Raw genomic sequence first — 23,140 nt, forward strand, 5'->3', positions numbered from 1 at the left:
GTGCACCTTTCCCAACACCATTTATTGAAGAGTCTGTCTTTACTCCATTGTATGTTCTTGCCACTTTGTCAAATATTAGCTGACCATAAAAGTGTGGGTTTATTTTGGGGTTCTCCGTTTGTCCCATTGATCTATATGTCAGTACCAAGCTGTTTATGAAACAGCAAGGATGGACCTGGAGATTATTATGTTAAGTGAAATAAACCAGTCAGAGAAAGACAAGTACCATATGATCTCACTTATATGTGGAATCTAGTGAACAGAATAAACAAGAATTAACATAGAAACAGAGGCATGGACACATGGGACAGACTGACAACTATCAGTGAGGAGAAGTGGAGGGGACTGGATGCAAGAAAGTGAAGGGATTATCCAAAATATTTATACATAACATATAGACAGAGACAACAGAGTGGCAATAGCCAGAGAGAAAGCAGGGATTGGGGCAAGGTGGAGGTGGGCAAAGGGGGGGGGGGGATGAGGATGGAAAGAGAATTTGCTTAGGGCAGGAGGCTCATGATGCAGAATGTAGACAGTGTTATATTAGTTGTATGCTTGAAACCTGTATGATTTTGCAAACCAATGTCATCCCAATAAAGTTAATAAATAAAAAAATGGGGGATACTCTAATAACAGTAAATGTTATACACATAGTATTGTTACCGTCATTTTTATATTAATAGCAACCACACAAATAGCATACAGAAATACCGAAAATAAGTACTTCTGATGTGTTTATGGTACAGTATCATAGGCTGCTCTGATGAGTTCTGCTCTTCCATAGAGCTATGCGACTTGCAGGGGATGTCTAACCAAAGTGATGTAAAGGAGATGAATGTCTTCCCCCTACCCAATGCTACAATTTTCTAGAGTAGAAGCAGAGGACAGGGTGGTCTTCACAAAGTGAAATTCCAATAGAAATTTTAAATTACACAATTTTCTTTCTCTATTTAAAATGTACAAATTAGAACCTCTTACAAATTATCCACTTTAGGATTCAGTTTGTTTTACAATAAATTGACTTTTTACCCTTTAGTTTTTAGGGTTCTTTATATTCTAGACTCATGCCATATAATTTCTTTTTTATTAATAGTGAAAGATCAAAAATCCTTAAAATGTGGCTATTGAGTTACTTATATTCTTAACAACTTAATTTTCCTCATGCAGGCCAGTGCCAAAGATACAGCATCTCTGTACACAGCAATCCACCACCGTCTTGTTGCTCTTCGAAGCTTCAATAAGCAGAAGGACGGAAATCAAGTCGAAATCCCATCAGAAACAGTCCTCCAACCATTAGACTGTGAGAGCTGCGATGAGGAGGAGGAAGACTTCGTCCAAGTCACTAAAAATAGATCAGGTAAAGGACTTTTCTTTTGGTAGGACAGCAGTTTAAGAAGGAAATCTTAAACACAATCCTAGTATATGAAATAGATATTTCAGAATTTCAGTAGTAGAACTGATTGTTGAAAGGGGGTCAGGGTTAGAGGCCTTATTGTTTGGATCCGAGGAGGAGTGGGTTTGAAAATCTGTCTCTTATATAGGCCTTCCTTAGGATTTTACAAAAAGTCAGCCTCATCATGAGGCCCGCATATCATTTACATCAGTGGTCCCCAACCCCCTGGCCGCGGACCAGTACCGGTCCATGGGTCATTTGGTACCGGTCTGCAGAGAAAGAATAAATAACTTACATTATTTCCATTTTATTTATATTTAAGTCTGAATGATGTTTTATTTTTAAAAAATGACCAGATTTCCTCTGTTACATCCGTCTAAGACTCACTCTTGACACTTGTCTTGGTCTCGTGATACATTTATCCGTCCCACCCTAAAGGCCGGTCCGTGAAAATATTTTCTGACATTAAACTGGTCCGTGGCCCAAAAAAAGGTTGGGGACCACTGATTTACATATAAATTGTATACAGACCACTTTTACAATATAAAGTATGAATTGCTACCCTAAAACTAACCGTTTATTCATGTTTCTCTTCACTGCTCTTATTCCCCTATTATTGGCCATAATAGGAGAAATTATAAATACTGGCAATGGAGCCACTAGGCAAATTTTGCTTGAAACATCAAAAACCTTCCTTATTCCCTGTTTGGAATCTAACTGCTTTATTTTCAAAGACTTTCTTTGCCTGGTATAATGCAAATTACTTCTGTTATTGTGTCAAAATTCATGAATTAAGTGGGGTGGAAGTGGTTTACCCACTAGTAAACAGACTTCTGGGTTGCAGGGTTTGTCCTGATGCATGGATTTAAAATGAAAGTTCATCATTAGTTTTGGAGAAAAACATTGTCAAGGAAACAGTGAGCTTTGTGATTAGATGTCAGCCAAATATTTTCAGTAATAGTTCCATTTAGCCTTGAATTCTGCTCTACAGAGTACTGAGTGATATACTTACAAAGATAGTGTGTTAGCAAGCAATTTTTCAACTTTTGACCACTTTAAATCTTAAAGTTACTTTAAGCATACATTATTTAAGAATACACCAAAACACATGTGCAGAACTCAATGTAATATCTTCTTTTGCCTAATACTAAAAATGAAATCAAGAGAAAAATGCACCAAACATGCAGATCAGGATCATAAAGTACTTGAATCAGTGAACCAGAGAACTAAGTGAATATGATTTTTTCCTGTTATTATTAAACAAATGGCTTATTATTCTTTGAAATGTATGAAATATGAAATTATCTTTTATATTACTATAAAGTTTATATTGTCAACAATACAATGGGGTCTATTAGAAAATGAGTTGGGGCCCTTACTGGTGGCTCAGTGGATAGAGTATTGGCTGGGCGTATGGACATCCCAGGTTCAATTCCCAGTCACAACACACAGGAGAAGCAACCATCTGCTTCTCCCTCCTCCTCTCCCTTCTCTCCCTTTTACTGTCTCACAGCCAGTGGCTTGATTTGCTCCAAGCATCAGCTTCAGGCACCAAAAATAGCTCGGTACTGGAGCATTGGCCCAAGACGGGGTTGCCAGGTGGATTCTGGTCAGGGTGCATGTGGTCATCTGCCTCACTATCTCCTCTCTTCTCACCTACAAAAAAAAAAAAAAAAAAAAAAGAGTTGTTATTCACTAAACATATTAACTTGAAAGAAGGATCAAATGGCAAAAGTCTCATCAACAATGACCTGATTTTGGAATCTATATTTTTTAATATGCAACTATCTTCAGATACGATGAGAAACAATGGAAATAATGCAAAATAAATATCAATAATATGAACGCATCCTTCTTCTTTTGCCCTTTCAATTAGTACCTTCTCCAACAGATGCTGCATCCAAATGCTAAAATGTTATGAAAGCAAAAAAAGTCTAATTTTTAAAACTTTGTTGCCCATGCTTTAAGGAAGGGTTTAATTATTTGAAAATGTCATGTTTAAAATTAGCATTTCCAAATGTTACTTTTAAAAGATGTAAGTTCTGTATATTTCATTTCCTCACGAGGAAGCATATTCATGAGTATTCCTGTTTAGTTGTGTTCAATATTAAATATAACCCTGAATATAACATTGTATAATAAAGTATTTTAAATTTATATCACAGATCCGTCTAGGTGGACCCACCGACAGTCAGTTGCCTGTTCATGAGTGCTACCTACTATAAACATGACAACATCTTCACAAAGATTGGTCACCTACTGAAAATACTAAGCCATCCTAACTAAACGCGAAGATCCTATTCATTCCTTGAAGAGCTTTAATAGAAAAGTTCATGAAATATAATTTGTTGTAATTAAAATTTTTCTCTCATATCGTCTAATAATTCTGAGGTTTTACATTTTTCTTATTCTGGAGACAAATGACAGAATTTAAGAAATACCTGGACTTTGGGAGTTCAAAATTTGTCATTTTGGGGAAGTCAATTTAGAATAGGATTTGATACTAATTTGGACTATTCATCACATTGATGAACAAGATAGTTAAAGTTATAAATTACTGGATTTGATAAATGTCTAAAATATTTGTTTTTTTCAGTCATACATTGTGTGGCCAAAAAACAAATATTTTATAAAATTTCCAGTCATTTCTTTGAAAACCACTATAAGCACACTATAAGCACATTATATTGCATTAAATCATGTTTTTCTTCTGGGAAATATGTATTTTCATTTAGCCTTTGGGTTTCTTAATACTATAAGATTATATATTCATGCATTCCTTTATAGAGAGTACTTGTTCTTGGACTTGTATACTTTGTACCTTGTATGCTTGACTCACTGTCAACCTCCAGTAGTTGAAGGAATGAGCAAAATGCATTACCTATGTACCAAAAAAGTAAGTATACAAAAACTGAAATATTTTCACTTGTTCTTTGCTTTATGTAATTAAATTGTTATTAATATTCTTATAGGTGTGGCTGTGTAAAGAGACCTTTTTTAAACAAATATATCCTATATAGCCATATAAAATTCTTCTTAAAAAATTCAACAGTAATTTCAACAATCATGCAACTGAGTTTTGATGCTCCTCTTTTGATTTTTGTTTCAGAGACAATGTGTTATACAAGACAATTAGTCTCAGCACTTAATAGCTATATTTCACTTTTCAGTCCAGTTTGAATACCCTTTGGTTACACAATAACTGTTGATTGTAACCCTTAAACGATTCCCCCTGGGAGAGGCATCTTAGTCTGCTTGGGCTGCCAGAACAAGATAGCACAGACTGGTGGCTTAAACAACAGAACTTTATTTCTCATAGTTTGGAGGCAGGCTGGCAAGATAGGTTTTGTGCTCTTGGCTTGTAGGGGCCACCATCTCTCTGTGTGTTCACATGACCTATTCTCGTGGGAGCAGCAGAGAGAGAGTGTGTAAGCTTTCTGGGGTCTCTCGTCCTATACTCTCATTGGACCAGGATGCCACCCTCATACTCTCAACTAACCTAATCATCTCTGAAAGCCCCATCACCACCAAATACCATCATGTTGGGGGAGGGTAGAGCTTCAACATATACATTTTGCAAGAACATAAACATCCAGTCTATAACAAGGGGATAAGATTCACAATCCCAAAATGATTTCTGAAAATGTTTTGATAGTTGAGAACCATGGCATTGGAAAGGTTATTGAAATAACTGGTAAATGTTTAGCCTAATAAAGATTTGATGTATAACAATTTTTTAAAATTATAAGATTACCAAAACTTCTTAATTTTTTCCAATCTAGTAGACATAAAAGGCTATTCCACTATTACCTTAATTTGTACTTTTCTGATTTGTAATAAGGTTCAATATCTTTTAGATATTTATTCACTGCTTGTGTTTCTTCCAAGAAATTCCTGTTTATAATCTTTGCAAAGTTAAGCATGCCATTTTCTCCTTTTAGTGGCTTCCTAGCCTATATGGGGTAAAAGCCAAGTTCATAAGCATAAATATAATACTTCCATGTTGTTTTCCCTGTCTACCTCTGTAGCCTCACCTCCCACCATTGCCTGCTTCCTTCTAATTTCTCTAGGGACTCAGAACTGCTGTTTCATTGCTCCATTCCTTTGTGGAATTCCTTTCTCATTCTTGCTGATTCTGGCTAATGTCTACTCTTCCTTCACAGCTTGGCTCTTGACAGTTCCAGAATGCATTCCCTAACTCCTCTTAGGCTGAGTTAAGACCTGTTCCTCCTGATTCCTGTAGCATTCTGTGTATAAGCTTTGTCTCTGTAAGAGGGGAGACTACCTTTTATTTACCATTTTATCTTCAGCACCTAGCAGGGTGCCTTGTCCACAAATACAACCAAATATAATTGATCTCCATACCTGTGCTGTATGTACAAGGCTCAACAGAAAGATAGAAACAAGGATTTGAAGCTCAGGGGACAGTCTGGGCTAAAGATACTGGGAGTAGCTAAAATCATGGAAGGGGAAAGGGACTAATATTTTCCAAGTATATACTTTGTAATGGGCACGTCTAGGCATTTGCACATATATTTACAACTTTACAAGGTAGCTGTTACCTTTTATAAATGAAGAAGTAGCATCAGGAAGGTTAAACTAGTCCTAGGTTGACAAAGGTATTAAGTGGTGAAGCTGGGGTTTGAACCAAGGTCATTTTAAACCCAAAGTCCACTCTGTTTTCATTACACAATACTGGATGAACTCATGCAGAAGAGTGGAGAGAGAGGGGAGGGAAAGGAAGGGGAGGAAAGGATAGATTTGCAGATGAACTTAGGAAGGAAAAGGGGACAGAGAGATGGGAGGAATACCATCAATGGCTGGTGTATTGGAAGCCAAAGTAAAACATTCAAGCCTGAGCAGTGGTGGTGCAGTGGATAGAGTGTCGGACTGGGACGTGGAGGACCCAGGTTCAAAACCAGAGGTCACCAGTTTGAGCATGGGCTCATCTGGTTTGAGCAAGGCTCACCAGCTTGAGCCCAAGGTCACTGGCTTGAGGAAGAGGTCACTCGGTCTGCTGTAGTCCTCTGGTCAAGGCACATTTGAGAAAGCAATAAATGAGAAACTAAGGTGCCGCAACAAAGAACTGATGCTTCTCATCTCTCTCCCTTCCAGTCTGTCTGTCCCTATCTGTCCCTCTCGCTGTCTCTCTCTAGCTCTGTCACATACAAAAAAATTATCCAGAGGAAATGATAACCATTTCAAATGTTGCACTTAAGGGCTGAAAAAATTTTAAGATATCATAGATATGAGCATGTTAAAATCATAAAAAAGAAAATTCAGTAGAGAGAGAATGAAAGATATATTAAAGAGGGTAACTTCCTGAAGTAATGTTTGAGGAGGTCGAAGGGATGGGATCCAAAAATAACAGTGGACAAAGGGATATCCCAACTGAGATGTCAATGTAACCAAGTTTGTAGCTGGAAATGGGGGGGGGGGATCCAAAAATTTGAGTTCTTACCTGTGAGTGGGAAGAGAAGAGGTATGAAATTTCACATATACCAGACCAAACTCATAGACTTTGATCCCAAACCGGTTTTCTAGATTTATTTTTCTGTCAAATAGATCATAGCCACTATACATCGAAGCTTCAAACCTGTGTCATCTGTGACTATTTTCTTTTCTTCCTTCCTAATAGCTAATGAATTACCAAGTGTAACAATAATAAGAAATAGATAGGACCTTGGGGATGTTCAAGTTAGAACATTTCACAGAAACTAAGAGGCATGCTTTAAGTTTCTACTACAAATCACTTCCAGCAGCTGCTGTAAGGCAAAGTTCATGGCCAGAAGGGATCAGTGACCTACTAAAAGTAGACATCTATCAGACTCCATGATGTATTTCCCAGTGTAATATACTATGTGGCACACAGTAGGGCCTCAGTAAATATTCAGTGAACACATGAATGAATGTTGGTGGTAGTGACTAGGCGACAAGCAAGAGTCACAGATTTAGAATCAATTAGGCTCGATAGAACCTTGGTATCACTATAGTTCACCTCCCTCAGTTCCAGATGGGAAGTCTGGGGTCCAGAAAGATGAAGTAACCTGCCCAAAGTCCACAGGCTAGGTACTGATAGTGCCAGGACGACAGAGAAACAGAGGGTGTCAGAGCAAGTAGACCCAAGGAGCAGGGGGGATAAACACTAGGGTATGCACATTTGAGTCTCCTCATATAACAGGAGAATTTTCTTCACTTTCATTACTAATTCCCTAGCCCAGGTCCACCTGTAACTATCCCCATAGCATCCTAGTCTCCCTTCCTCCTCTTGCCTCCAACGTGCTCCACATGCCAGAGCCAGATCAATAGTCATCAAACATGGCTCTCAGGACCACTTCTTTCTGGTTAAAAGCCCTCAAAGGCTACCTACTACCTAAATCTAGAATCAAGTCCAAATTGCTAACATTCTTAAATATTCGGTCTTGTCCCACTTTTTGAATCTTATCTCCCCATCTAGAAATGCTCCAGTTGGCCAGGCTTCTCTACTCAGTAACCGCCAACTTCCTCAAAGGCTATCCCCTCTTCTTTCTTCCTCTGGGCTAAGTTTTTTTGGCGGTCAGCAGGGGCAGAGACCTGTGCAGTCCCACAGGCCCCATGCTTAGATGGGCTCAGTGCTCGGCTTACTGCTCCCTTGCAATTCTTAGTCATTTCTGCACCACGGTCTTCGCATTTTCCTTTTGCACTAGGTCCTACAAATGGTGCAGCTGGTCCCAGAAGGTCTCCCTGGCCCCTGGCCCGGCTTTGTGTCAGCCATCTCACATACGCTGTTTGAATGAACGAACAAAGGGTCTGCTCTCCTGAGCAATAATGAAACGGTCTAGACTTCTGTGGTCTAGCCCTACGTGTAACCAAGAAAAAGGACAGAACTGCAGCAAGGTGACACGCGGCACAAGCCTTCCCGCCAGGCCGTCAAACACCCCACCCGAGGCCCGCCGGCTTCCGGGTGGGTCCAGCTGGATTCCTTAGGGCAGCTCGAATGCCAAATAGAATCCCAGCCCTCCCCCGGCCGCAGCCAATCCCCGCAGTTCCTCGGGCTCCGAAACCGCAGCGGGCCTCGATTGGCTGAGAGAGTTGGCAGAGGGCTGATTGGCTGGCAGAGTTAGCTTGGGCGGGAGAGCTCGGATGGGAGGGGGTGGAGCGGGAAGTTGGTCCCCGGGCGGCGAAGCGGCCTCTGCGCAGGCGCGGATGGAAACGCACCCAAACAAACAGAGCCCACCACCCTGTGGCCTCCAGCTCTTCCCCGCCCACCTTTACCTCGCGTGGGCTGTCCCCCTTCCAATCGTCCGGGTTTCCCCGCCTCCGTCAACGTCCGGCACGTCCCCCTCGCGGCGCGGGCCACGCACGGCCCTGCACTTAACCTCTGGGCGCCCGGCGCGGAGTGGGAGGCTGGGGAGGCGCGGGTGGCGTGCGCACCTGCCCGCGGGGAGCGGAGGCGAGCGCCCGAGCCTGTCACCTCTGTTGGGCAGAGCATGACTTGCTACCGAGGCTTCCTGCTGTGCAGCTGTCGTCGCGTAGCGGGCGGCCGGGCGGCAGCGCTGAGGGGCCCGGGCGCGGGAGGCTCCGCCGCGCGGCCGCGGTTCGGCGGGGACGGGGACGGCCGGCGGCTCCTGGGGCACGGGACGCCGCGCGAGCTGGCGGGCCGCGGCAGCCGCCCCGACGGCGGCTTCCGCCCGTCCCGGGTGGTGGTGATGGCCAAAACCACCCGGTACGAGTTCGAGCAGCAGCGGTACCGTTACGCGGAGCTCTCGGAGGAGGACCTGAAGCAGCTGGTGGGTCCCAGCGGCCCGCGCCCTGCGTCTGGGCCAGAACTTCCTCCCCGAGGCGCACTAAATGCTTTGCCGGCCCTGCCCGCGGTCCCCACTCCCTCTGGCTTCTCTCGTAGGTCCCCCGTCGCCTCTGTGTGTGCGAGAGATGGCGAGGGACAGGGTCACTGTTCGTGCAGAGACCTCCCCGAGGCGGAGGCGTCTCTAGGAAGCCTTGGAGGGGGCACGAAGGGCTCCCACACTCGGAGGGGTTCAGGGATGCAGTTGGTCCTTAGCTTGTCACCTTTACCCCCTTATTGGGAATAGTAGCAAGACCCCCCCCCCCCCCCGAAGGGCTGGCCCGTCGCTACGTCCGGACGCTCTGGAGAGAGCTCCTAAGCCGCCTGAGAGTGCAGGACCCCGGCCGCCGCTGCGAGGGCCGAGGTGCCGCGGACACACCCCCTTTTCCTCTGCAGGACCGAGTCCCTGGACACTCGGTAGAGCCACTCTGGGTGAGCCCTATCCGTGCTGGAACGTGCTGGTCAGACGAAGTTCTAACAGTTTATCTTAAAAAAAAAAAACGCACGTGTCTCTGGTGCTGGGAAGAGCAAGGGAGAAAATTTGACTTTGAATATATTAAGTAGAAAGGTCTAGACAAAGGGTAGGCAAACCTGATGATTATGCGATAAAGAGCCGATGTCTATAATATAAGCAGTACCTGCACAAAAGACTACTTTCGGTAATATTTTTGCAGTCCATCTAAGGAAGAAACCCTGAGTAGTATTCTTGTTCCCTGTCCTTTTGAAACTTTTGATCCCAGGTCCCCATCCACCTACTTTAGGAAAAGGAGAGAGAGGATGCTTGCGTGAACATGTCTACAAAAACCTCCATTGGAGATCTCTAATTGTTGACACAATGCAACAAAAGGCGTTGGGATTAATTGCCTATAACTCTACTCTTGTAGAATTCTGTACAAGAATAGATAGCCTGTTCTTGTTCTGAACTTCTGCTTTGTAATCTTCAGCAAGTTTTTTTTGTGGAAGTATCCAAATAAAGTTGTAAATCATCTTTGCTTAAGTACTGAATCTATTTTCATCATTAAACTTTTTGATTCTTTAGAATGAGTGGATTAAAGAGAGGCCCTGCATTCATCTGATGACATGCTAGGTGCAGATTTGTCTTCTCTCCTTTCCCTAAGTGTTTGAATGTAGGAATTGATAGGAAACAATCAGTTAAAACAGGTAGAGCAGGAGGTTGAAGTAGCTAAGTTTGTGTTAGGGTGTGAAATTGGGCTGAGGCAGTGAATAATATCAGAAGCAAGTGTTTCTGTTTTGGTATGTCCCTTGGCTGTATTGTACTTTTAATTGTCCAAGATGTACTTTTTAGAATTTGTCAAAGGCCATATACCCATAAATGTGTTCTTCATACAACTTGATTGGAGTCACCCTTAATGATTTTTAAAATAGCACACTTGATTGGGATGTTTAGAGTTTGGGTTAGGAGGTTGGAATCTTATGCCCAGGTTCTGTGTGGTAAACATCCTTCCTATGAGTCTTTTTCTTTTTTAACTTATCTGGGATTGATGGGTGAAAACAATATTTTTTGTGTGGTACTGTCAGTTTTCCAAGTGCTTTTCCCTAGTTTTGCATGTGTGGAATACTCGGGTCGGACTGGAGAGCCTCCAAAGCCTCAGAAAGGCTGGTGTTTTGAAACTGCTTAACTTTTTCAAGACCTCAAGAAAATGGGTGGCATCTGAATTAGATTAATTTTTGGACCTCTTAACTAGATTGCCACTGATCACAACTTTTTAAATATAGGTGAGTCAGTAAGTTTTAAAAAAGCAAACTGCCTAATGTACCCACTTACTATCTGAAGAGAAATCTCTTAGTAGGTAAATATTTGTCTATGGATAGGTAATGCTGTTCAGGATAAGAAAACTTTGAAGTAAAACTTTTGGACTACAGAACACACAGTTTTGAAATAGTTGTCATTTCAATTAAATTTTATCGGATTAGTTTTCTCATTTATATGAAGGCCATTATTCAGACTAGAATAGAATTAGGTGGATCCCAGACCAGTGATCAGGAACAGGCCAAAGAAAACTAGGCTGTGTGAAGTTGTTCTAAAATAGGATTCTGTATTAGGAGTGGAAAGATGATTAATACTGTTTGTTATTTAGTTGAGAGTAAAAGAGACTGGTATACAAATCATGTGAATTAGGTATGAAAGAAAGTGGCCATGTGTGCTTACTTGAGTCTTCAGGCACCATGGTTGCTTTGTCTATACTGTCATGGTAACCTGAAGTTCGTATCAAAGGATTCTCTTTTTTTGGTGGTGGTGGTGGTGCTTTTGTTGAAAATAGATCTCAATTAGGTTACTTAGGTTACTTGTTAAAGTACAAAGGGAAGATGAGGGATGGAATACCAATGTAATTTTATATCCTTGAAGCCTCCTGGTTTTTTAACTGTAGAAATAACAATTAGAGGAAATACTTCTTCATTAATAAAGCACGTACAAAATAGGTTTACATCCCTCATATTTCATCATGTTTGACTTTCAGCTACTCTTCCATGGTGGTTATGTTGCTTAATTTTTAAGTTTTGCTTTTCCCTTCCCCTTACTGATCAACAACTTTTCTTGTGACTTGAGGACTTCCAGTCAAGGAGTTTTTCTCAACTGGCATATGACCTTGCAAGGATTAAACTATTATTAATTAAACTATTATTAAACTATTAAATACTAAACTATTATTAATATAAACTATTATTACATCATAAGAGATGTAGCTGTAGGCAAATAAGGAACTTTTATTAACAGAATCCAAGAGACTCACAAATTAGACCTTTAGATGAATCAAAGCTGACTGACCAAAAAGGTTTCATTTAACAATATTTTGCCATATACCAAATAAGAAATGAGCAGTTTTCACCCTCCTCTCCCCCAGTTGCAAGTATTACAACCCCAAATGCAACCCCCTTTAATGGTTCTCACTTATAGTTTTTAGAAAAAAATATTTCCAGAATGAGATAGAATAATTTTATTTAGCATTCTCTCTATTATAGGATTAAACTATTCCCAGTTTCCACCTTGTGAACAGATTTGGGGATGTAGTGCCTTGGATGTTGTTTCTATTACTCTGTTTTCTGTTAACATTGGTGTAGCTTAGGTTGTAGTTCTTGGGCAGATAATATTTTTGCCATATGGAGTGCAGTGAGTATAGTGTATGCAATGCATTTATCAAATGGAAGAACAGGATATGGAATACTGCCAGTGCCTTCCAACGGAAACCTCACTCCTCTCCAATCTTACAGACACAGGCATCAGTGTGGTGTATCTAATGTGAGCATCAGGCCTCTTGACTCGTCTATTTAGAATGCCTTAAAAGCTCCTCATAACCTGTAGAGTCACCTGGAATTTGTTAAAATGAAGATGCCTGAATTTTAAGCTTCCCCCGCCCCCAAGATTATGATTCAATTTGTGGAGAACTCCTAGACTCTGCCTCTCTGAACTCACACCCTTAAGATTGCTGACTCAGCATGTTTAAACCACTGCTTTTCAGGTTTGCAAGTGGTCCTTGGATCACACTTTGAGAAACACTGCTGTGGGTGAACCTTAATGATCTTTTAAGTATGTCAGACAAGTTGCTTCATGAACTGGTTCCTCTCTACCTGTTGAACTTCATTTCTGATCAGTTCTTCTGTTTCCTTCCAGAAATAATCTGTACGCAAAAATCAACAGTGAAATATTCTTTTTGCCTCAGGCCTCTGTTCAATGATAACATTTATTTAAGGTATTCTGCATCTGTTTTTTTTTTTAGCAGTATGTGCAGTATTTCATTGTGTGCAGATGCCTTAATTTATTAAAATATATTCTGTAATGAGTAATGAATAACATTTGTGTTAATTCCTACATATGTGAATCAAGCTCTAAGATTAATACCTGAAAGTGGAATTGCTGAGCCAAAAGGCATGTGCATTTGAAATTTTAATAGGTATCGCCAGGTGGCTTCTCTTAGAGGCTGTACCAATAAACACCTTAACCAGCAACGAAGGTGCTTGTTTTACCATAGGTAGTTTATCACATTGTGGTGTCTTTGCCAGCCTGGTAGGTGAAGATACTGTTTCACGATTATTTCATTTACATCACTCATTGTCTTCACTTTGTAGTCCTCTCCCCTTTACTTTCAGTAGCCATCCTTGGGAACCTTGTTGTGCCTCTCTCTGGCCACCAGGATTATGTTAGGTATTCTTCACTGTATCTTATATAACACTTAACGTTTTTAAGGGTTCCACTTTCGAGTATAATCTGTTGTGATTCTTTCTGCTCTAGACTTGAAGGCAAGGACTGCATCTTATTAAGTTGTATTATAAGTGGTCCATGGGAATTCAGAGAAGGGAGAGAATGATTTGGGGAAGGGCAGGAATGAAGGAGAAAGAAGACCTTTGAGTATTTCTTTAACTACTAAGTAGACTCTATAGTGATCCTTTTAAAGTGTTGATTTTCAGTTAGGAGCTATTTCTACCACATAGAAAAGTTTCAAAAAGTAACTAGACACCTGTGTCTGGAACTGTCTAGCCTTAGCAGGTATTTATTTTGCCATATTTACTTCAGATATTTTAAAGGCTATGTTGTAGTTAGAACTAAAGCCCCATCTTTCCAGTTTCCCCCATCCCTGCCTTCCTAGGGGGAGCCACTAGCCTGGCGTTGTTATATATACTTTTCACATTCCTGTGTCATCTAGTCCTTCATATGAAAGTGTAATATTCTGTGTTTTTAAAAAGTTGCATCAATAATACTATGTTCTTTAGATTATATGCCCATTCTTTAGAAATCTGCTTTTCTTTATTAGTGGTTTTGAAGCTTATCTATGTTGGTATATATTAGTTCATTTTAACCATTGTATAGTATTCCATTGTTTGGGTAATTAGGTTTCCAGTTTTTCCACTAGATAAAAAATGCTGCAATTAGAAGTACAAATCAGTTTTCCATGAGCATTGAATGCCTCCCTGATTCCCCACATTCTCACCAGCACTTGGTAGACTTTCCTATTTTTGCCAATGTGATGAGACTGAAAAGGTGTCTTTTAATTTTGGGATATTTGCATTAAACATTGAAGAATAAAGAAGAATTTATGTGTGAAAGGAAGAGAAAAGTGCTAGCAAGATAGTGGGAAAGTTCCTCTCTTTGCAAATGGAAAGAACTCAAACATTTTTTACTGCAATTCACTGTCAAAAGTTTTACATCGTGACTTAGTACATGTACTCACATTTGAAATAAAAGTTAACATGAAACAATTTAGTCTTGTTACATGTAGTATAGTTTATTTTCTCTTCAATAATAATGCTGGTTGTGATCATTAGATTGATATAGCAACCAATGTAAGGGCAGTTTGAAAATCATTGCCCAGTAGTAAGTAATCTGAAGCTAAACAGGTAAGCTGGACCTTATAAAGGTGTGAAGTGTCCTGTGAAGGAATTGATTTCCACTTTTTAGCAGAATACAACAACCCTATATTTCTAGCTATGTAAAGTGTTCACTCTTGAAACAGGCTCATTGGAGGTAATTATTGTGGCAACTAATCTGCTACAAAAGCATGATATTGAGCTTGTTAGTTTGAGAAGCCTGTTAAGTATCCAGAGAAAGATGTCAAATACACTGTTGGGTACATTTATTTGGAGCCCTCAAGTTAGGCCAGGGTTAGAGAAAGCAATTGGGAGTCATCAGCATCAGCATACATATCTATTTTAAAGAAAGCCTTGAACTAGAGAGGCTCCAGGGAGAGAGGAGAGAAGAAAAGCATTGTGATCCACATTCATTGAGAGGTAGTTAGTACAGTCTTAGTTAATCCACAGTTGGGTAATGAGAGTAACAATTTGAATGTTAATGCCATGTTTATGCATATTAAGAAACTCAACTCTTAGACTTGTTTTTCAAACCTGGTTCATGTTGATTTGTTGATTAAAGTAAATGAAAGTTTATCTGATTATTACCTTAGTCACTGCTTTAAAAAATATTCTTGTCATTGGTGTGTTCTGTCTAAATATGAGACTTATGTCTAGGCACTAAGCTGTTGTACAGGCTCTATGATCTATTGATAATATATCTTTGTGAGTTAATGTCTTCTGTGTATTAGTTTTCAAATAGCCAAGTAGGTCCTCAGTTTTTCTTTTGAGGAGCATGCATTGCCTTTTATTGTAGAGTAAGGATAAAACTATTTTAAAATTCTTACCTCAGTACTTAGACACAAAAGATTGGGAATGTAGGTGTTAAAATATAACTAATACAAATTTTCCTGGGGTAATAAGGTTATATTTAATTAAAATTTTCTTTATATATGCATCTTCCATGTTGTATTATTTTATAGCCTTTTTTAAAAATAAAATACATATTATTAAAAATTCTATCTAAAAATTGGTTTTAATTTATAATCAATAAGTAATGATTTAAAACAAAATGTATTTAAGGTTGCATTTTGGACAGGTACTTAAAAACTGATTTTGTATCATAAAGAGGCAAGGTATAAGGGAATTTAGAGAAGAAAATAACATGATTTTAATTCTAGCTTTTATTCTAATAGAAAAATCTACTTGATTAAATGGATGGTCATTGAGGTTATTTCAAAACTTCTCTGCTAACATTTTACTTTATGGGTTATTTAGAAGACATACTTTAAAAGGAGAGGATTAGTGGTGAGATAGTAACTTTATAAAATGTCATGTCACTAGACTGGGAAAGACACTTCTTGAAAGATAATACATCTTTATATCTAAAAATTATGTATTTTGGCAGCTAGTCAGCCCTTTGTTTGAATTGAATGGGGCAAATACAATTAGAGTTCATTAATCTAAGCACTAGAGAGCTGCAAATCCAAGTGGAACAAAAGTCACTGCATTCTAAAATACTAGTTTATCTTTGATCTTCAGGTAGCCATATGTGATATGTTAAAAATTCATTTAAAATATAAAGAAAACACTTAAGCTGTAAAACATGCAAATTATGAGATCCTGTTGACTGCATGATTCAGGAAACTTAATGGTGTATTTGGTATTAAAACCAAACTGATTTTCCAAAATCAAACTTTCTAGTTCAGTTTAAGCTTAAGTTTCACAAGTAGTCACTAAAATGTGCCTTCAATAAAAACCTCATTCTGTTTATTATATGGAGGGCTTTTAAAAGAAATATGTTATAATATGTACTATATATCATGTTATAAGACAAAATTTCTTTTATTTTGATGTAGCTTGCATTGAAAGGCTCTAGCTATACTGGACTGCTTGAACGACATCATATTCACACCAAAAATGTAGAGCATATTCTAGAGAGTTTACGGTAAGTTGGTGTGTTGGGTGGGCTTTTGTATGCAAGACTTCCAATTTTTTCCTGAGTGGCTGTTTATCATTAGATTTTTAGTAAAGATTGCCATTATAAAATCACTTTCAGAAAATTATATTGTGGTTAATGGACCTGATATAGTGCTTCTAAGGAAATTTTTACAGATTCAGTTATTATTTGATCTAACAGAGAAGTGCCTTTTCAACAAAGGGTTAAATCTACACAGCAGGGTTCAACTGTATGTGTAATGTTTTATTTCTAAAACAGAATCCTGGATTATATGGGTGTTCATTCTAACATTCTTTGAATGTTTAGAAATTATCATTATAGAAACTTCAGTTACTTTGGGGCTTAATGTAGTGAGTGAATACATTTATGTGTATAACACCATCAGTGTGAAAACATGCAAATTAGAAAGTATTTTTATTTAGTTTTAAAACTTATTGATTGCTTTTAGAGAGGGAAGCATTCATTTGTTGTTCCATTTAGTTGTGTTCACTTATTGGTCACTTCCTGTGTGTGCCCTGACTGGAGATTGAACCTGCAACCTTGGTGTTTCGGAATGATGCTCTAACCGACTTAGCTAACTGGCCAGGGCCTAGAAAGTATTTTGGTCACTGTTTTCTTGCCTGGCATGCAATGAATATTTGTTTGGATTTAAAATAATGGCTATTCAGTTTTCTAATTTAAAGAATGATCTTCTGGGTCATTTTTGTATTAATGAATTTTAACATCAGAAGCAGAGAAAATGAAGTGAAATTCTAATCAGTATAGTCATTTGTCAGGAGCTATAAAAGATGGTTTAAAGAGATTTGGGATAGTTATTCACTTTCAGTTTATTCATATGCTTTCTGATTTATAGTTAATTGGCTGTTGCAATTAAAAGAAAATGAAGCTAACCTTATGAAACTAAAAATAAATTTATTTATAAAACACAATTGTTTATTTTACATCTCCATTATAATAATCTGCTTCTATTAGAAACATACTCCTGGATGTTATTAGTAGAATTTTTGTATAACCTTTACTTTTTTATTTTAGGAATGAGGGAATTGAGGTTCGTCTAGTAAAGAGAAGAGAATATGATGAAGAAACCGTCCGATGGGCAGATGCTGTCATAGCTGCAGGAGGTAATAGTTTTACAGAGTTAAAGATGTGGTAGTATGGAAATGCTCGTTAACACTCCTCTTCCACATACCCTGTGGTCTAGCTGTAATGACGCCTTCAGAATCCTATCATAAGACAAAGTTTTGGATTTTTAGGATCAGGTTTAAAAAGATGTGTTTTATGTAACATTTCACTTTTTCAGTGAATGAGGTTACTGTGAGGTTCCATGAATATAATTCTGTGTGTCTATTCAAGGTGTGCATTTTAAATATGATTCAAAGGATTAGTTGTAACTGTGCTTTGGTTTAGTTATGCCAGTCTTTAAAAAAAAGTTGAAGTTAAGAGTTTAATGAGATGAGAAAATCCATCCCTCTCTGGCCCTGATATGCATACACTTATTTTTTTCTGAGCTTTATTATTACGTTAGTGAACGTTCTTTCTTCAAGCTTTAAATTGACAGTAGTTTTGGAGAGAAAAATCTGAAATTGGACACTTTGTTGGACATACTCTCATTAAAATAACTTATGGATTTGGACTGATGGTATAAGTCAGGGATAGTCAACCTTTTTATACCTACCACCCACCTTTGTATCTCTGTTAGTAGTAAAATTTTCTAACCGCCCACAGGTTCCACAGTAATGGTGATTTATAAAGTAGGGAAGTAACTTTACTTTATAAAATTTATAAAGCAGAGTTACAGCAAGTTAAAGCATATAATAATAATTACCTACCAAGTACTTTATGTCGGATTTCCCTAAGTTTGGCAGAATAAATCTTTATAAAAACAACTTACTATAGTTAAATCTTTTTATTTATACTAAATAAAAAAGCCAAACAAACAAAAACATGTTTGTTTGGCTACCGCCCACCATGAAAGCTGGAATGCCCACTAGTGGCGTTAGGATTAGAGCCAGTTCCCAACTTGGGGATGCTACTGGCATCTAATGGGCAGAGGTCAGGGATACTGCTAACCATCCTGTGATGCACAGGACAGCCTAAAATTATCTGGTGCACAGTGTCAGTCTTGTCACTGTTGAGAAACCCAAGATTAGAGTGGGAGGGGTACTGGACAGGAATAGTGGGAAGGGAGGAGGTGGAGTGGCCTGTGGCAGTCAGCAGGAGGTGGTGGGGGTGTGAGTGTTAGAAGTACAAGTGTTTCAGTGATGCTAAAAACCAGTTTTGTAACAAGTTTGGTTATGTCTTCTGTGCTTTAGGTGATGGCACAATGCTTCTGGCAGCTAGTAAAGTGTTGGACAGACTTAAACCAGTTATTGGAGTAAACACTGATCCAGAACGGTAAGGAAAAACATGATTTGTTTGTTTGGCTTTTTTATTTAGTATAATACAAACAAACATTATACTTTGCTTTGTATAGTATCTGTTTATGGTGAATCTTAACCTCTGGAAGCTTTCTTAACTGTCTGTACTCTAGTCATTACTGGGCTCTGTTCTACAAGGTGTCGACTGTGTTGTGTGATGTTTCAGTGGAAGCATCATGGCTCCTAGCTGTCAAGGCTAAATGAACATAAGAACATTTTAGTGATGGATTATAGACATAGAGAATTGATCTCTACTTCTAATAGATTTCTCATCTGTGCAGTTGTTTTTAAGCATGTAGCTTTGGTTTTTAGCTCAGGCATGAGATATATATATTTAACTGGCATTGATATGGGGCAAGACAAGTCCTCACATCTCACTTCCCAGATAGTTTGGGAGTAGTGTCTGTGACAGAATAGACCTGACCCTTCGCCTCAGTGACTGTTAGTGACCTTTAGTATCGCTAAAGAGGGAAGAATTAATGATGATCCATCTCTGTCCTTTCTTATGGCTCTCATCTACACTCCTGGTTGTGCCTCCGCTGACACCCTGGTGACTTCATTGACTCTGTGAACAGACTGATCCTATTACCATTTTTCCTTCTTTCCTCAGTTTCATTGATATTTACCCTTGTTCTGCTCAGTTGCCCATGGCCATGACCATACTTGGCCTTTATGATCATCTGTAATTTCCCCATATCTCAAATCTTAATTCCACTCTGGCCACAGCCTCCTACTTTAACAGCAGTTTTATTCCCTGCTAATTCACTTTTCCTTTGACATTTACTGAGTTGACCCATCCATTTTCTTCACTTAATTCTCCCTTACTCACTTTCTTGACAAGTTTCTTAAATATATTGTATTTTATCCTTCTGCTTAATCCTAGGTCAGTTTGTCATCTTTTCTATTCCTACATCAGCACTGCTGAGACCATCCGGGGGGAAAATCGTAGGCACTTGGGCTTGGTGGCCCAAACTTCCTTTCCATTTGTGGTTTCTAGCATTTAGAACTGTACTCTCAGAGAGTTGCTCAAGAGTTTCCTGCTGGGCTCAGGTCACCTCTCTTCCCCATTCCCTCAGGAGTGGCAGCTCCTGCAGGAGTGGCTCTTCAACTTCGTGCCCTCCTTGTGCTCCTTGTTCTTCCTTGTTCTTCTTCCTTCAACACACCTCATCTCGGAACAGAAACGGCAGTCACAGGAGTAGAACTTCTTCAGCTTTTCTCATGCTTAAGAAAAATCTTGTTCTGTCATTTGTTCCTTTTTTCCCTCTCTCCCCTCACCCATGCTTTTCTTTTAGGCTTAAAGCTCAAGACTCCCATCTTTCAAGAAATTTTAATAAATCCTTTACCTGGGTCACTCTCTTGGTTATTTCTCTTTCCTCCCCTTTCCCCTGAAGATTGGCATCTCTTTTTCTCACTTCACAGTTATTTTCTGAACCTTTGCGATCTTCTCCAGATTTGCCCCAGCCAGTTCATGGACTGTGCCTTGGAAACTGGTGAGATCGTGGTTACTGAGCCACTGGACGTTTTAGTTCCTGAATTGCTTTATTTCTGGGAAGTTGGTGGTGCTCACTGCTCCCTTTGATGCACCTGTACTTTGGCATTTATGATGCCCCTTTCCTTCTACCTCTCCGGCTATTTCTTGGCCACTTTCTCTTCTGGAGGATGTTATTGTTTGGTCACTGCTTACCTACTGGTGTTTTCACATACTGTCATCTGGGCTCTTCTTTTCCCTTCACTTTCTATACAGTCTCTTGAATAACTGATTAATAGCCGTGGTTTTAACTTAGATCCTAGTGACTCCTAAATCTTTATGTCCAACATGGGTTATGTCTCCGTTCTCACTCTTACTTAGAGGCTCTTCCTGCTGCAGCCAGAGTGATCATGTTAGGAAAGTTCGATACTGTTATGTGACTTCTCTGCTCAGAATCTTCCTCTGATTCTCCATGGAGCTCAGAGTAAAATCTCATTCTTTACTATGACTGGGGTGACCAACTCATCTTGTTTTGTCAGAGACTTTCCCAGTTTTGCACTAAAGGTCCTATGTCCCAGGAAAATTGTCAGTCCCAGGCAAACTGGAACAGTTGGTCACTTTATCTGGAACATATAAGACTATCTTACCAGGCCCCTGACTGCTCTGTGTCCTGTTATTTTTTGCGTTCCTCCTGCTATTTCAGTCATACTGTCCTCTACTTGAATGTATGCAGGGGCATTACCAGTGCAACATGTCTGTAAGTGGACCTGTCTTCTTTCCCCTTCCCCGCCACACTTGACGGAAGAGTCATAGCCTGTGCGGAAGCTATGATTACCCAGCCTCGCCTTCCTCATCAGGTTGCAGGGGGTCTAGTCTGCGTTCTGGGGATCCCGTGTCTGACTCCCATCTTCTGCTGTCCTCACTGCTGTCCCTGCTGAACACAGTCAGGCCCTCACGGTTTGTTGTCATTGCAGTAGCTTCCGGTCCCGCCCAGCCCCACCGTCCTTACATTTTGCAGTTGGGCTCCTTCCGAAGTGTGGGTCTGATTGTGTCCACTCCTGAAGTAGAATCTTTAGCAAAATTTCTTAGCATAATCCATGATCCTTCACCATCTACTTTTCTGGTTTCAGCTGTCCTCATGTGCCCACAGGCACACACGTCCTACAGCGTAAAAAGTAGTGCTGAAGCCCCTCTAGGAACAGCCTACAGTCCTTCCTAAAGGCTGCTCTTTCCTTTTTAACTGTGTTTTTACTCAGCTTTATTGAGGTATAATTGATATATAGAACTGTGTGCGTTCACAGTACAGCATATTGACTTGACTTACAGATACTGTGAAATGATTACCATAATGAGTTCAGTTAACAGCCATCATCTCATAGATACAGAAAAAAATAAGAGCTTTTTTCCCCTTGTGGTAGAAACTCTCAGGATTTACACTCTTAATAATTTTCAAATATACCAAATAGTATTAACTGTAGTCATCATGATGTCCATTACATCTCTAGTACTTAGGACTGGGAGTTTGTACTTTGGACCACCTTCATCTGATTCTCCCAGCCTGCTCCCTGTTCTTAAGTGCAAATGCAATGTACGAGCATATGCGAACACCATGGGTGGAGGCTCACATGTGAGGCTTTTGCTGGGGAGGAGCTTTGTTGGCATTTAAGATGGCAGGTCTTGAGAGAGTAAAGAGTTCTCCACAAGGCCATGTTCTTTTCATGCCTAGAGAGCCCTTCTGCCACTTCCTCATTTGAGTAGTTCTTACTCATTCCGATTGGTGCCCCTCCTGGGCTCTGACCACCAGTCCCTGTACAGAGAGCACTTCTTCCTTCAGATCATTTTCTGCTTGATTCTTTCTTCCATTTGACTAAGTTCCCTGAGTATAGGGCTTTGTGTTTTAACTTCGCTATCACTATTACAGTATTATATATAGTCAGTAGGTAATAAACATTTGAAATGAGTGATGAATTAAATGATCTTAGGGAGCAGGGCAATATTCCCTGAGCATAAGTAATTGACATCATTGGTTCAGTAATTATTTTTTGATTGCCTTCATTGTTGATGCGTATGTATTTTTAGAACTTCTTAATGGCATATTTTATATCATTAAAGAGATTCTAGATATTTTATATAGTTTATTAAAATATATTTTCCTTTAAAAAGGTGACTTAATACTCATAAACTTTTGGGAATTTGAAACTGAGTAGATGGTGTTGCCTCTATACTTTTTACCTAGAGTAATAAGTTTTAGAAGTCCTTTGGTTTCTCTTCTTGCATTCAGGCAGAAATGGATTGAGCCTCCTAGCGTGTTCAACAATTCAGGCTGCCGACTTCTTTTTCATAAGCACTGTGGTCCCTCACAATCCTTAAATAAGCCCAGAAGCTAATGTTCAACTTAACTTTCTTCTCTGTATTAGGTATCAAATGCCACATAACAAATTGCTCCAGAACTCAAAAGCTTGAAACAGTAGTAACGACTGATTATCTCTCATGGTTTCTGTGTGTCCAGAATTCAGGAGCAGCTTAGCTGGGTGGGTTTAGCTTAGGATCTCTCATGAGTTTATAGTCATATGTCAGCTTGGGCTTCAGGCATCTGAAGGCTTGACTTGGGCTGGTGGATCTACTTCTAAGATGGTTCATTTACATGGGCTTATCTAAATTTAATATATAAATTCTGTGTGTCACTTCTGTATTCTGCATTCATTCTACTGAGCCTGGTAAATATGACATTTAATGCTTAATAATCAGAATGAGATAGAGGGCATGTGGTTGTCAGCCT

General features: G+C 39.5%; 2 protein-coding genes across 6 annotated transcripts in view; both read left to right on the forward strand.

Moving 5' to 3' along the window:
- RANBP3L (RAN binding protein 3 like) overlaps nt 1-4,360 on the forward strand; it is a 42,591-nt gene extending 38,231 nt beyond the window's left edge. For both annotated transcript variants that reach the window (XM_066379027.1, XM_066379036.1), the window contains exons 14-15: nt 1,168-1,357; nt 3,559-4,360. In XM_066379027.1, coding sequence (XP_066235124.1) covers nt 1,168-1,357; nt 3,559-3,602 — 234 coding nt within the window. In that variant the 3' untranslated portion in view covers nt 3,603-4,360. The remainder of the gene's footprint in view (nt 1-1,167; nt 1,358-3,558) is intronic.
- Nucleotides 4,361-8,553: 4,193 nt separating this feature from the next.
- Nucleotides 8,554-23,140, forward strand: part of NADK2 (NAD kinase 2, mitochondrial) — an 89,024-nt gene continuing 74,437 nt past the window's right edge. For all 4 annotated transcript variants that reach the window (XR_010750486.1, XM_066379051.1, XM_066379064.1 and 1 more), the window contains exons 1-4: nt 8,554-9,162; nt 16,376-16,464; nt 17,509-17,597; nt 18,789-18,870. Coding sequence is in view for 3 of the 4 variants with exons in the window: in XM_066379051.1 (XP_066235148.1) it covers nt 8,863-9,162; nt 16,376-16,464; nt 17,509-17,597; nt 18,789-18,870 (560 nt within the window). In the remaining variant the exon portion in view is untranslated. The remainder of the gene's footprint in view (nt 9,163-16,375; nt 16,465-17,508; nt 17,598-18,788; nt 18,871-23,140) is intronic.

Source organism: Saccopteryx leptura, chromosome 1 (assembly GCF_036850995.1).
Source record: "Saccopteryx leptura isolate mSacLep1 chromosome 1, mSacLep1_pri_phased_curated, whole genome shotgun sequence".
NCBI lineage: Eukaryota > Metazoa > Chordata > Mammalia > Chiroptera > Emballonuridae > Saccopteryx > Saccopteryx leptura.